This window comes from Rhinopithecus roxellana, chromosome 5 (genome assembly GCF_007565055.1).
Source record: "Rhinopithecus roxellana isolate Shanxi Qingling chromosome 5, ASM756505v1, whole genome shotgun sequence".
Taxonomy (NCBI): Eukaryota; Metazoa; Chordata; class Mammalia; order Primates; family Cercopithecidae; genus Rhinopithecus; species Rhinopithecus roxellana.
Window position 1 is genome coordinate 35,423,881 of NC_044553.1, and position 15,166 is coordinate 35,439,046.

At 40.6% G+C, this 15,166-nt stretch overlaps 1 protein-coding gene across 3 annotated transcripts; it reads left to right on the forward strand.

Moving 5' to 3' along the window:
* Positions 1 to 407: 407 nt before the first annotated feature.
* On the forward strand, positions 408 to 12,681 carry DUT (deoxyuridine triphosphatase). Of its 3 annotated transcripts, none has more exons than XM_010357813.2 (7): positions 408 to 587; positions 1,618 to 1,756; positions 3,777 to 3,868; positions 5,393 to 5,437; positions 10,621 to 10,695; positions 10,844 to 10,914; positions 11,337 to 12,681. In XM_010357813.2, exons 1-7 carry the CDS (start codon positions 563 to 565, stop codon positions 11,391 to 11,393), a joined length of 504 nt encoding a protein of 167 aa, XP_010356115.1. In that variant the 5' UTR covers positions 408 to 562; the 3' UTR covers positions 11,394 to 12,681. The 3 variants fall into 3 exon arrangements, with proteins under 3 accessions (XP_010356115.1, XP_010356114.1, XP_010356116.1); XM_010357812.2 differs by lacking the exon at positions 408 to 587 and adding an exon at positions 777 to 1,159; XM_010357814.2 differs by lacking the exon at positions 408 to 587 and adding an exon at positions 777 to 845.
* Positions 12,682 to 15,166: the final 2,485 nt, after the last annotated feature.

Sequence of the window (15,166 nt, forward strand, 5' to 3'; positions counted from 1 at the left end):
ATTCCATAGCCTCATGCAAAGGACTTTCAACAACGAAGAGGAACCAGTTAAGGAGACCGAAAAGGTAGGGCCTGTATGAAAAGGCACAGCAACGAATGTAAAACTTCCCCAATCATACTCTAATAACACTTCTACTTGTCATTTATCTAAAACTGTCCCACAGCTTAACTTTGAAAATTCAAAACCATGCAATTCAGCTCTCAGATTTGTGTGAGAAATAACGAGATACTTGCAGCTCAGAAAAAATTACTAACAACTATCTAGAAAGTGACTGCTTTAGCCCCCACTGTAAACTATACCACTGCGGCCCGATCCTTGTTGGACTCCTAGCCAAGGGGTTCCCGCTGCGTTTCTGTTGGGTTATCCTAAACCTGATAGGATACTACCGCCCTCCCTGCCTCCGGTCGAAAACACTACAACGTCTGGCACTCGGTGCTGAAAGGAAATCGGGCGCGGTGTCTTGCCCACAGTCAGGCGAGCGGCACCGGGTGCAGTAATTGTCACCGGCACCCACATGCGGTTCCGGCGCTTAGGGCGCCGCTGAACTCAGAGCCCGGGAGTCATGGCCGCTGGCGGTGACGCCCCAGGTAAGTCAGCCCAGGAGCAGGGGCCGGGCCTGGTGGACTCTCGGAAAAATGGGGGCCAGAGCAAACAAGAAGAGCGAGGGCAAGAGGCGTAGGCACCCGGAGGCGGCAGCAAGACTCAGAACGCCAAGGGCACCGTCTTCCTGGTGCCCCAGAGCCTGCGCCGCCTCTCCACGCCCCTCGCACGGCGGCGACTGCTTCCGAGGTCACGTTCCCGGGACGCGCGCGTCTTCAGGGTGGAAGCCTGGCGCACGTCCGGAGGTGCCGAGAAGCCAACCAGCCCAAACTGGGGGAAATGACTCTCCTCTGCCCTCGCCCCGCGCTCTGCTACCATTTCTTTCCGGCTCTGCTTCGCTCAGCGATGCAAAACGCGCGAGGCGCACGGCAGAGGGCCGAGGCCGCGGGACTCTCCGGGCCAGGCCCGCCCCGCGGCCGCGCAGCGCAGCACGGGACGCCCTGGCCGCTGTCCAGCGCTGGCAGTCTGAGCCCAGGCTGTCGAGGAGCCAGTACAGCCGGGGCCGCGGGCTGGAAGGGCGAGCTTCCTAAACTGGGGGAATGCCCCGCGCCCGGGGAGGGTAGGAGAGCGGCGGACAAAGGGCCCCGGCCGTCCGGAAGGAAGCCCCGTGGCTTGAGGCGGTGGGGGAAGTAGGGTGGCGGGCGGCCCCTGTGCGCGCGGCGGGGAGTTCATTAGGGTCTCTGGCGAGGGGGCGGCTTTCTAGTGTGTGAGGGCGACGCCCCAAAAGCTGTCACCCAGCGTTGGCCCTACGCGCTGAATGTGGATAGTTGATGGGGACCCAGTAGTTTCCGATCCCAAACCTGCTTTCTGAGAAGGGCTTCTAACCCAAAATGTGAATCCCGCTTCCCCTCTCGGCCAGAACTGTGGACTCGTCCTGGAGGGGGCGGTGGGCAGGGCGGAGCTGGCGGGAAATTTCGGTTTTGGCGGGTTCCCTGCGGCGCATCTGATCGTTGGCTCTCTTGTTCCTCGGGTGCTCTCCTCGCTCGCCTTCTGGCTTTGCCATGCCCTGCTCTGAAGAGACACCCGCTATTTCACCCAGTAAGCGGCCCCGGCCTACGGAGGAGGGCGGCATGCAGCTCCGCTTTGCCCGGCTCTCCGAGCACGCCACGGCCCCCACCCGGGGCTCCCCGCGGGCCGCGGGCTACGACCTGTACAGGTGAGCGGGGACCTTCCGGCGAGGAGGCTGGGAAGGGCCGGCCATCCGCTGCCACAGCTAGAAACAGTCATCGAAGAGATCACAGGAACACACTAGTTATAAATAGGATTTCAGCCTTTTTCATGTTGAAAGTTTTAGCTTTCATCTTTGCCATAAATTTAAATAGAGATTTGGGCAAAGACTGCAGAATTAGTAAAATAACTATACGGCATCTAGCAAGGCGTTACTTTGCAACGTTTATTGTGCCCTTGCTAAATAGAAGATAGAGAGGAAGGCACATGGTGGCTTTCGAGTGGCCTGAGGGTGATGCCTGTGCTCAATAGAAAAGCCAAGGTGAGAGCCTAGATGTGAGCGTGAAAACACCTAAGAAGGATGAACAGAGATGTATCTGCCTTAAAAAGTTATTTTCTATACATTCATCTGGCCCCACGGTGGAATTTCAGAAGGCATGCGAATACGAAAGGCAGAGCTGCCTGTAATACTACCGCACTTTCTTCTCTACAGCACGTTTTACCTGCACTAAAAACTTGCCTTATGCTGTTGTATTTAGTCCTCACAACAATCCTTAGCTAGATAAGTGTTACTTTTTACGCAGGCGGTAGTTTGTGAAGAGCTGAATTTATTTCCCCAGAGACTTGAAGATGATACAATTTTTTATCCCGGATTTTGGGCTTTTTTTTTTTTGTTTCTTTAGACTACTGTGCCCCAGTTCTTAGAGCCATGAAGGTAGGAGAAAAGTAATGCTGAGAGGGAAGGAGAGTTTATACTAAATCCCAAGCATTGGGATTTATTTTAAAGTATCTCAGGTAATTCAAACATGAGAACTATTGGTTTAAGCACAGGAGAAAAAGTAGTGCATGATGATAGCAACAGAAAAGAAAGTAAAAGGAAAGTAGGTATGGACAACTGCAGCTGGAAAAACTACAGTCTCTTAATTTTAATGAATAAAAGAGTGGTGTAGTTTGACTAGACCTTTCCAAAGTATATTTTGGAGCACTTTTTTGAGTCCTAGGGGAGTCTTTGATTTAAGATACCTTAAGTAGCCTCCTAATAAAATCAGGTGACTTTCTGTATACCAAAATAGACATGGAAATAATGTATCTGTAATAAATTAGGCCATAACTAATAAAGAGGGATTTCAGCAAAAGAAGGGGAAGTATAGTACTGCTTTAACAGACTTAATGAAGTTCTCCAAAGTAAACTTCTGGTTCTGCTCATTGTAAAATCTCTTAAATTTCTACCCAGCAGAGGGCCACAGTAATAGCAAGAGTAGCAGCATTTGCTACGCGGATCTTAGAGGAATTCTGTTCCAAAACAAGGTCCATCTTCAGGGACTGTTCACAGTGATCAGCTCTCTCCCTCAGCCAGGAAATTCATCGCCTAAGCTTGGCAAACCACCAAGTCCCGCCTGACAGATACAACACAGTTCTTTATCCCTCTTATTTTGTCCACCCATTTTCTCCTTTCCTTCTGCAGATATTCCCTAATCACATAAATGATTGTGAGAATAAAATGAGTTAATATATGTAAACCAGTTAGAACTGTGCCTGGCACATAGTAAAGGCTTAATCAATGATAGCTAGTATTATTAGTAATATTTGGCCTTTTTTCTTTGTTCTTTCTTCATTTTTTTCCTTTTCAAACTATGGTAGTAAAGCATCCACCTTTTGAAAGTTTGCCTTTCTGCCCTTTCATGCTAATAAGTACCTCAGTTTCCCAATAAACTTTTGTTCAGGGGCAAACATTTACAATGTTGACATCTCTTCACACCACCAAAAATATTCACGGAGAATTATTTTATCTAAAGCTGTCATTTTAGTAATAAAATAACTACCTCTACCTTCTTCATAAACTTTTAAGATGAATTGGGAATTCATCATAGCAAGGTTGATTTTAGAAACTAAAGTTGCATTAATTCATTAAATATATTGAAAGCAATTTTATATGCTTGGTCACAAAGAAAATATAAAAACAATTTTATAAATAGATTTGCAGTTATTTTCTTTCAATATTTTCTTAGTGCCTATGATTACACAATACCACCTATGGAGAAAGCTCTTGTGAAAACGGACATTCAGATAGCGCTCCCTTCTGGGTGTTATGGAAGAGTAGGTGAGTCATTTAAGAAACAGGTAACTATTTGTCAAGTTCTTCTTTGTGATATGTTCTTCATGTTTCATTTGGGGTAATAAGCAGGCAATACTGCTTGGGCTGTGCCCTAAAAGAAGCACCATTTGTGATAGCAAATGCACTGTTTGAAAGGCTTTATTTACATCTTTGCTTTGCCTCTTTTTGACCCTTTTGTTTTTCTCCTTCCTCACTGGAGCTTTTAGGCTCACATTGGCCTAGAAGGCTGTTCTCAGAACATGGCATTTTATATTAGGAGAGTAAAACTTGGGACCTTGGTCCCAGAGTGTGTAAGCCTACTTAACCTTTTCTTGTTTGGTCATGGGGTTAGGGTAAGGGATACTCTTCAGTGTTGTAGAGGCATTGGGAGGAGGTAGGACAAAATGGAGTACAAGTCAACAGGTTTGATTTTTCTGGAGCGGATCAGTTGTTACCAGACAGTTCTTTGCAAGAGCGTAAGTTCTTTTTGACTAACCAGAGTAAACATAAAGGAGTCAATCGAGCTGTGACGCCCTCCTCCAGGGAAAGGAGTTAGACTGGCATTATCTTATTAGCCACGAGTGGGGAAACTGCCAGTACTTCAGCCCTTAAAAGATAGCAAGATGGCCTCTCATCTCATCTCTTGGGCATCATTGACTGCATTTTTTAGAGTTTTTTCAGGGGAAGGGGCAGGAGATGGAGTGAAATAAAGGTTAGTATAGAAAGAGGCAGCATTATTGACAAAGTGCCTGATTTACATTATTCTAAAATAAAATACTAGTTAGGATAATTAATTATAGGCCTGATGCTTGAGACTGCGATAATAAGGTGTAACCGTAGCTTTTTATTTTTTTCAGTTTTTAGGATTAAAAAGTAGACTAGTATTGAATCATTGAGACGTAGTTTTTGGCGTTTTTAGTTAACTGATATTAGCCTGTTTATCTTACTCTGGTTCGTGTGTTTCCTACAGGCATGTCTTTTGGCATCTGAATCATGAATAGTGGGGTTCCAAGTTGTAGGCTATGCTCTGCTACTATTTGGTTAGGTTTGTTTCCATCTCCCTTCCCCTTCCTTTCCCTTCCCATCTACATTGTACATGTTGTGGTTTCCCATCTTAAAACCAAAGTCTTCTTCCTCCGTAGTGTTCCTGCTGGCCACACTCCTCTTTCTTCCCCTTCGAGGCTTAACTTCTTGAAAGAGCAGCCTACAGTTGTTCCCATTTGCTCACCTTTCAGCTCATTCTAGCAATCCTTCTCCCCTGTCTGCAGCACCACAAATTCTAACTGAAGTCACATGGGAGTGGTTTAAGTTAGTTTTGAAGTAAAACCTTGTAGAATTTTTCTAAACTAGTCTTTCCAACTTTGGTAATGCAGTATGATGAATATTCTTTAATTCAAAACCATGTGCTAAAGTTAAGATGAAGATGTAGATATTATAGGTGAAGAGAATGACATGCTTAAATTGCATCAGTTATCTCTAGTATAGCCCTTCCCCCTTAAAATAACCAATGTCTCCTTTTTTGTTTTTTAGCTCCACGGTCAGGCTTGGCTGCAAAACACTTTATTGATGTAGGAGGTAATACATTTCCTTTTTTATTCTGTAAATGTTTGCAAGCATTTTGTCTTTGTTTAAAAGGTAATATTCAAACGACAGATTTTATTTTTAAGAAAATGAAATGACTAGAGGAAAGCTTGTTATTATAATATGAGGAGGCAAAGCTTTGTGGTTATTTTAAGCAATTATATTTTGCTTAACTACTAACTTAATTTTTAAAATAATTATTACCTGATTATTAATGACTTAGATTTAATGATGTAATAATTAGGTAATTATTTAAGCAACAAGAGTTCTAGAAAACACAAGGCTATCTTGTAAGAATTTTCTTCATAAGAGAGCTATCTGTCTTTAGCAAAATATAACAAGAAAATCTTTCCCTGAAGTCAGGAGAGAAAACACTTTTCTCTAAATTTGTCAAGACAGTCCTCTGTGGTACCTGTTTCCCTTATAATAAAGTCTTTCTCAGGTCTCCCAAAGTTAACCCTACCTCATGTGGTACCTTTCATGAAGAATCTTCAGTGTCCTCTGCTAACTACTCTTGCTACAGAGCTACTCCTCTTATCGTAAGGAAACTTCTGCTTTCCTGATGTGGTTTCCTTGTTTCGGGTCTCCTCCAACTGGGATTCAGACCCCACTTAACGTGGTCCCTACATACTGATCCTTTATCCCATCCGTAGTGAATGTTTCATTTAACAAGATATCTTGGCCCCACATAAGTAGGTATGCTAGATCTCCTCCACCCGTTTTTACAGAGCTACTTTATATAGCTCTGGCTTAGAAATGAGCCCACGTGGATATGTGGTAACAACTGGAGTCTCTGTGTGATTCCAACCCACTCGTTCTTTCCACTGCAATTAAGTGTGAAGATTACCCTGCTGTATCCCCCTCACCAACTAAACACGTCCTGAATTAGCTTACTTTTATGTGCCACTGCAAGGGCTAACTAAGCACTTAATGAAACCTGGCTATCCTAGACCTGCTCCTTAGTCTGACATTTGGTGGGCATGGTGTCTCTCCATAGTGTCACTAGGTGGTGCTGTTGGCCAAGACAGGACCCCAAAAGTACCCAGTTCTTAGGGACTAAAGGGGAGCTAAGTTTTACATAGCAGGGATGGACATTGACAGCCCACTCTCTGGTTGAGGATTCCTTGGGCTCTGTAAGTTATGCTCTGTAAGTTGACTTTTTACAAGGTCAACTATGGTCATTTGGGACTGTAACTTAAGGATATAAATGATTGTATATATTTTCAACGAAGTTTCAAATGATTGTGCAAGGAACAGGAGCTTTGGAATAACAACTGGATTTAGGTCCCAGCTCTGTCACTAACTAGTTATTAACCTTTCTGAGCCTGTTTCCTCATCTTTCAATGGAAATTAGTGTGCCTGCCTCTGAGTGGTGGGAGGATTAAATGATAATATGTATGAAATACCTAATACAGTGCTTGGCACATATTAGATTCTGTGAGATACAATTTCTGTCCTTAGGGACTTCACAGATTGTTTTTATGTGGAAACTTTTTCTTTTTTTCGACTTTGTTACTAATTTTTGCTCTGTTTAAAACAACTTTCTGGAAAAAAATTCATGTAAAAGAATGGAAAGTTAGTTTGCCTAGTGGTTGGTATGGTATTATTCATAAAATTACATTGTGGTGTGTTCTTGGATGCAGAGAACCTTAACAATCTCCCTTAGGCACAAGTTTATCATAGTTGGCAACAGTTTTTATTTCTGAAAAGAGATGTTGTTAGAAATCCCAGGCTGTAAATAAGGGTCAAAGGGAAAAGTTGAGCATTCAGGATTCTGTTCAGAATTCACATCTGGTAGGTGTGGATAGTTTTTCACTAAAAAAAGGTTTCCAACAAATGACATGCCAAACTCTTGACACAGTAAAACTTTTGCCTGAAGTCAGTTAATCACTCTGCCAGTTCCAATGCATGATTTTTCCAGTGATAACTTCAAGATACTTTCTGCTTTCTCTGAGGAAAAATGTCCCTGATACTTACATCCTGTAGGCAGAGAAGGCTTTTCTTGAAGGTTGAATGGCAATTGGGTGGTAAATGAGTTTGGAACTACTGAAAGTTTTATACCATCAGCATTCATGTTAAAAAAAAAAAACTGTTGAGGGCCTTTTTTTCTGCCATACGTTTGAATTGACTTCAAACTACTTAATTTCTTTTAGTCAGTTAGAGGTTTTTCACATTTTCTTGGCCCAAGTGTAAAGATCACCTGTCTCTAGAATTCAAGAAACCCGGTCATTTGAGTAGTTCTGATAGGACTACTTTACAGGTACAGCAGAGGCCTTTACAGAAAGGGAATATTTTTGTATGTTAGAAGATACTATAAAGCCAACAAGCAAATATTTACAATTTATATGAAAAAGAACAAATGAGAAAAAAAAATGAACAAAATATAGACGAGGACATGCAAATGTCCAACAAATGGGAGGAAAAAAGTCCAGCCTCACTAATCATCAGGGAATGAAAAGTAAGGCAATGAGATAACCATTTTGTACTCATCATATTGGCCAGAATGTAAGAGATTGTTGCCATCAGATATTGGCAAGCATTTTGGAAATGGGCATTCTCAAATATTGCTGATGGAAGTCTGAACGGCTACACCTTTTTTTTGCAACCTATTTGATGAAAATAAAAAGTATTAATGTACAAGGATATATTTAAAGGGCTTCTTTATTTTTTATAGCAAAATGTGAAAGCAGACTGTGTCTGATATTATGTAAGAGAATAGTTACATAGAAACATATGGTACAGGTTGGGCATCATGGCTCATGCCTGTAATTCCAGCACTTTGGGAGGCTGAAACAGACAGATTGCTTGAACCCAGGAGTTTGAGGCTCATTTGAGCAACATAGGGATACTTTCTCTCTACAAGAAATATAAAAATTAGCCAGGTGTGGTGGTGCCTGTGCACCTGGAGGCTGAGGTGGGAGAATCACTTGAGGTTGAGGCTGTAGTGAGTGTGATCATACCACTATACTCCTGCCTGGGCTATAGAGTGAGACCCTGCCAAAAAAAGAAAGAGAAAAAGAGATACCATATTTCCATATCTTGTATCTAAAAAGAATGGCTAACATTTACATTTGTTAATCTCAAAGGATAAACAGAAAAAAGTAGTATGTAAGATATATTTCTGTAACATTAGCTATCTCAGGGAGTGTAAGAGAATGTTATAAGCTTTTACTTTATATGTATTTGCATTGTTTTGGTTATTTAAAAATTTTCGAATAAAGTAGAAACAGAATAGTTCAGAAGTCAGTCAGTCCATATTGTCTTTCTCTAACTCATTCAAGATAGATGAATTACTAGCCTGTACCTCAAAATCTCCCAGCATGGAAGTTCTCTAGCCTACTGTGGCCATTTTTTTCTAACATGGAACAACATGCTATGTTGAGGGATTTCTTCATTAAATCTATTTAAATTGTCCCTGCAGTCAAAATTTTTTCCGTATAGGTAATGTGGAAAACAGCTGGTTTCATCTTTATATCAATTTTTTTTCATAAATATTAAGGTATAAATTAATGGTCAACTGACAGTGGAGAAATAAAGCAGGGTTTGGTAATTCGAATTGGTCAAGTTCAGTAATTGATTGTTTCCTTCAGGCCAGACAGGAGATGAATTGCCTTTGCTGCTTTTCTGCCCAGTTTTATACTCACTCTTCTTGTAAACGTATTGCATCAGGAACCTTTTCAGAAGTGCTTAAATTCAGATTCACTTGTCCCTAGTAATTCATTCATAAAGCATAGGGGTTCATTTAAATGTATGTTGTAATCCATTTGGAAAATCTAAAATGTTGTTTTTGCTGAATATGGTGGACCTAAGCGTTTGCTTTTTTTTTCCCCCCTTATATGAGAAAATTGAAAGGATATGCTTTGGAATTACCTTTGTTCTAAAAAAATCGGGGGTGGGTATGTTTTGGGTTTTCTTTCATTTGTTTTCTCAGCTTTCAAATAATGAGGAGTATGGGCAAATAGCGTTACTGCCCATTGAGCTGAACACATGATTATTTTTAGTTCCATATTTTTTTAGTTCCATGTTTTCCTTCATCAGGGTTTTTGTTGGGGGTAGAGTATTAATAACAAGTAAGATGTGACATGGAGCTGTATTCAGTTAGATTCACGTGAGTCCTATCAAGCCTTGCACAAACTGAGGGGAAAGAATTCCATGTATAGCAGGAAATTGCGAGTGGGAGGAGGAAGGGAAGTGACTGCTAATAAGGTAGGGGATTTTCGGAGGGAGGGTAATGAAAATGTGCTATAATTGACTGTGACGATAGTTGGCCAACTCTAATACATTATAAACTGTGGAACTGTTACACTTTAAATGGATAAATGGTATGCTTTGTGAATTATTTATCAATATAAAAAAAGGAAAAGGCCTGTTGCACCTGTATTATCTGTGCTTGTGTTTATGGAAATATTTTAAATTATTGGCTCAAAGATAAATGCTAGCAGGTCTGGTAAGTGTAACTCTCTGGGCTATGGCAGGGATGTGGCTTAAGTCTCCCCTGCAAAGATCTTCTCCCCCGTGTTCATAATCTCAAAGAAGTATTAATTACACATATAAAGTTGTAGTCATGAAGCCTATGTGCTACTGTCTTCTGAGAAATCATGCTCTAAGAAAGGATGGGGGTTCAAATTAAAAGGAGAGAAAGATTATGAACTGAAAAGTTCAGGTACATTTTTAGTGTAAAAATGGAATGTTCTAAGATTTGCAAGACTGCTGCTTCACAATGTCAGCGTTGACTTATTCCACTGCAGGGCTTTAGGCTTTTTTACATTTTTATTTATGACTCAATCGTATTTCAATCTGGGTATTAGTGGGAAGCTGATACCAGGAAAAGCCTTTAGAACCCAAATTGTAATTTTCTCCTAGTCTTTTTGGCAAGTGTGCGGTGGGTAGACAGTAGGTTGGAGATGGTCATTGCTACTCCCAGCTTAAAAGAGGAAATGGTTGCCATTTGATAAAGAGTGACAGGTTGGAAAATTAGGATCTGTTTTCTAAATTTTTATTTGTATTTTAGTAATATCATTTCTTGGTTTTGAGGCTTTACATAGTACCAGGGCAAGATTCACTTATTCAATTGTAAGAATACAAATCTCAGAGCTACATAACAGTGATTTTGGGATCTTACACCTCTAGTATTCAGATAGCAAAAATCGAGATAATATTATTTTTCTTTTTTCTAGCTGGTGTCATAGATGAAGATTATAGAGGAAATGTTGGTGTTGTACTGTTTAATTTTGGCAAAGAAAAGTTTGAAGGTATGTTGAATATATACATTCACATAATTCTAGTGAATTTTCGGAGTCATGTATGTGTAAATAATATTGACTCCTTTAATTCTCATTGAATAAGACAGGATGTGGAGAATGTCAGTAATATCAGTAATAAACTATTCTTTCTTTGAAGTCAAAAAGGGTGATCGAATTGCACAGCTCATTTGTGAACGGATTTTTTATCCAGAAATAGAAGAAGTTCAAGTAAGTATTATAAAGGATGATAGAGAATAAGTAATATAACATCTTAAGTGAAGAAATATGTATAATCTTGAGGATTTAATATGCTGTTTGTAACTAAATAGTATATATGACTAAACTTATTTTAAGCAAATTTAAAATACTAGTTTTAAGAATTTCTTAAAATGGTTTTCATGTAGCTATTATGTAGTATTTACTTTGCATAATAAGTTATTTAAACATACTGTGAACCTCTAATATTGTATTAGAATTTTTAAAAGTTATCCAAATTTAATTTTCTTCTTTCTGTAATCTCCCTTTTGAAAAGATGATATAGCAAGAGTAGAATTCTGGCTATATTTTTCTTAGGAGCTAGAGAGGAAAACTGAAAGAGGCTCTAAAAAAAACTGTGAAGCTTACCACCTTTGTATCTGTCTATCTTTTAGGCTTTGGATGACACTGAAAGGGGTTCAGGTGGTTTTGGTTCCACTGGAAAGAATTAAAATTTATGCCAAGAACAGAAAACGAGAAGTCATACCTATTTCTTAAAAAAAAAAGTTTTTGCTTAAAGTGTTTTGGTGTTTTGCACTTCTGTAAAATTACTAGCTTCACCTTCGAAAAGTACTGCATTTTTTACTTTATTATTATTTTTTTATGGTCAAGGAAGAGATCATAAAAAAAACACAAAGCTTTTTGTGTTTGGATCAAAAAGAAACTTTGTTTTTCTGCAATTGATGGTTGTATGTAAATCTGCTTTGTGGTGACCTGATGTAAAGTGTCTTCTTAAAATCAAATGTACATCAATTACAGATTAAAAAAAAAAATTGTATTTAACTCAAATGATCCTCCCCCTTCAGCAACTTATTTTGCTTTAATTCCTTTAACTCTTAAGCAATAGGTTGTATTCAGTAAACTTAAATTCTTATACAAGGTACAAAATCTTGCATAAGCTGAACTAAAAGAAAATGAAAAGGAGAGATTAAAGGTATTCCTTCTTCCTTCTCTTCACTAGTTTAAAAACTTCTTTTTATTCTTAAGATTCTTTGTGATGAGGGTGAGAAAAGAATCCTCAGTTTATTTTTCCACTATTAATCTTTCTTTTGATAAATCCTCTATTGACTGGGTAGAGGTATGTTTGTGAAAGACATGTAACTTGGGGATTTGTTACCTTTAATTTGTTCCCCTGAATTTCATCTCATCAGGCAAGTTGTACTAGTTGTAGCTATGAGTTTCCCTAAGTGAAGTAGCAATAGGCTGTAATCAAGAAAATATGCTATTTATAGGGATAAGATAAATGAAATAATACATACTTCGGCCACCAGGTTTTTCTATCTCACATACATAAGCAGCACTTCATTGCAGATACGGAACTGATTCTGTGGCTTAGCTTGATTGACATCTTTTGGAAGTTTCTGCTAGTGTGCTTTCCTTTCTTTACTATGTTTCTCAAATTGCTTTGTGTCGGGGTTTTTTGGTGTCACTTAGGTTTTGTCCATCAGATTCTATGAGACACCAGGCATCATTTTGAGGATGTGGGTTATACACATGGAATGCTTCTGGAACTATCAGTTCGCTTGGCCACCCAGTTTGTGGAAGCACAGGCAAGACTGTTCTTTTCTGGTGATTCTCCAAGCCATTTAATACCCTGCAATGTAATTGTCCATCTGTGGGTCACAGTTCATTAGTGAGTCTTGAAATCAACTCACTGGGACATAGCCACCGTTTTTGTGTACTGGATTGGGCTATAAATTATTACTGTTGTCAATAAAATTTAAATGTTTTTCTGCTAAACTAACCAGAATGGATTCTGTTTTGTGCACCTGAACTATGATCAATACCGAATAACAGCTGAGTAAGAACAAACAGTATTACATGGCTACCGAGAAATATGGTCTTAGTTTACCCTGTTAATATTAGTTACCTCTTAGAGAAAGTCTGCTGTAGGCCGGGCGCGGTGGCTCACGCTTTGCTCTCAAATCCTAGAGGCCTCTGCTGTGATTCACCTATGGGAGCCTGCCAAAGGCTCCAAACAGCATCCCTATCTGCCACTGTCACCTCAAGCACCATTGGATCTGCTGGGTCATATGGCCCAAGTAGCAGAGCAGCTTGCACAGCAGCCTGGACCTGTTGCAGAGCCTTCTGTTCTGGATCCCACTCAAAACTGGCAGCCTTTCAGGTCACTTGATAAATGAGCTGGAGTAAGACACCCAAATGAGGAATGTGTTGCCTCCAAAATCCAAATAGGCCCACTAGGCGTTGTGCTTCTTTCTTGGTTGTAGGAGGGGCCAAATACAGCAACTTATCCTTTACCTTAGAAGGAATATCTCGACAGGCCCCACACCACTGGACCCCTAGAAATTTTACTGAGGTAGAAGTTCCCTGAATTTTAGTTGGATTTATTTCCCATCCTCTGGCACATAAATGTCTCACCAATAAGTCCAGTGTGCTTTCTACTTCTCACTGGATCCAATCAACATAATGTCATCAGTGTAATGGACCAGTGTGATATCTTGCAGAAGCAAAAAGCAATTAAGGTCTCTCCAAATAAGATTATGACACAAAGCTGGAGAGTTAATAAACCCTTGAGGTAGGACAGTAAAGGTATATATATGCCAACTGAAGGCAAATTCCTTCTGATGGGCCTTATGGACAGGAATGGAGAAAGGCATTTGCCAAGTCAATGGCTGTATACCAGGTACCAGGAGATGTGTTAATTGGCTCAAGCAATGAAACCACATCTGGTACAGCAACTGCAATTGGAGTCACCACTTGGTTAAGCTTATGATAATACACTGTCATTCTCTAAGATCCATCTGTCTTCTGCACAGGCCAAATGGGAGCGTTGGATAGGGATGTGATGGGAATCACCATCCCTGCATCTTTCAAGTCCTTGATGGTGGCACAGTAACCTCTGCAATCTCTCCAGGGATTCAATATCATATTTTGATTTACTCATTTTTTAGGTAGAGCCAGCTCTAATGGCTTCCATTTGGCCTTTCTCACCATAATAGTCCTCACCCAGTCAGGGACCAGTGTGGGGGTTCTGCCAGGTGCTCAGTATGTCTATGCCAATTATGCATTCTGGCACTGGGGAAATGACCACAGGATGAGTCCAGGAACCCACTGGACCTACTGTAAGTCGGACCTGAACTAAAACTCCATTAATTTTCTGACCTCCATATGTTCCTACTTTAACTGTAGGACCATAATGACATTTTGGGTTCCCTGGAATCAGTGTCAGCTCAGAGTCAGTGTCCAGTAGTCCCCAAAATGTCTGATTATTTCTCTTTCCCCATTGCTCAGTTACCCTGGTAAAAGCCAGATGTCTCCTTGGGGAAGGATGAGAGAAAGATTCACTGCATAAATTGTCGGTAATATAGTGGGGTCCTTCCTCAAGAGAACCTGGCCTCCCCTTCATTCAAGGGGTTCTGGGTCTGTAAACAGGCTCAAGTCTGGAAACTGATTGAGGGGCCATGATTCTCTGTTTTTATAATTCAAATTAGTCTTTTGTCCATTAGACCTAGAAGTGTTCTGTTTGTATGATTTAGGTAGGAATGCAGTAGGCTTCCTATCAATTTCATTTCTAGGAACACTGATTAATTAGCCAATGCCAGAGCTCTACACGAGTCAGACTATTCTGATTGCCGCTTTGCCTCTGCTGTCCATTATAGTTACTACGCCCACCTTGCCTTTGATGGTTGAGTGCTGCCACTTGGCCCCTGCCACCTCAGGATCCAATTATTCCCATTGTATTTAACTTTTGTAGTTGAGTGGCTGCAGTTCTCACCGTTAGATCTAACATACAGAGAAGAGCAATTACAGGGCTCTTCAGAGGTGCAGATACTGTCCTCACAAATCTATTTCACAAGACATTGGTCAAGGGTATATCTTCTGGACCCTCCCAGCTGGGAGGAGTAGGCCTAAAGTGACTAATCTACTCCACCATTCCAATCTCCCTAAGCTTTTGGATCCCTTCCTCTACATTAAACCAAGGGAGATCAGGCATTTCCAGCTCACGGTGGGCCAACTTTTAATCCATATTTCAGCTAAACAAACAAACTATAAAAACCGTTTTTAGCTCCCCAAGCTGCAACATTAAATGCAGAGTCCCTACTTAGTGGGCCCACATCAATAAATTCAGCCTGATCCAACTCTATGTTCCTTCCACCATTATCCCATACACTTGATATCCATCCCATGTCTGTTCTCCAGATTGCTGTTTATATAAATTAGAGAACTCAAGCAGTTCTTTTTGAGTGTAGAGCACCTCCTAATG

Bases quoted from the DNA above. Each gene is read 5' to 3' on its own strand.
- DUT (XM_010357812.2), top strand. From the start codon at position 880: ATGACTCTCCTCTGCCCTCGCCCCGCGCTCTGCTACCATTTCTTTCCG. The intron at 10,696-10,843 runs GTATGTTGAATA...CTTTCTTTGAAG, and splicing joins TGGCAAAGAAAAGTTTGAAG to TCAAAAAGGGTGATCGAATT. The intron at 10,915-11,336 runs GTAAGTATTATA...TCTATCTTTTAG, and splicing joins CAGAAATAGAAGAAGTTCAA to GCTTTGGATGACACTGAAAG.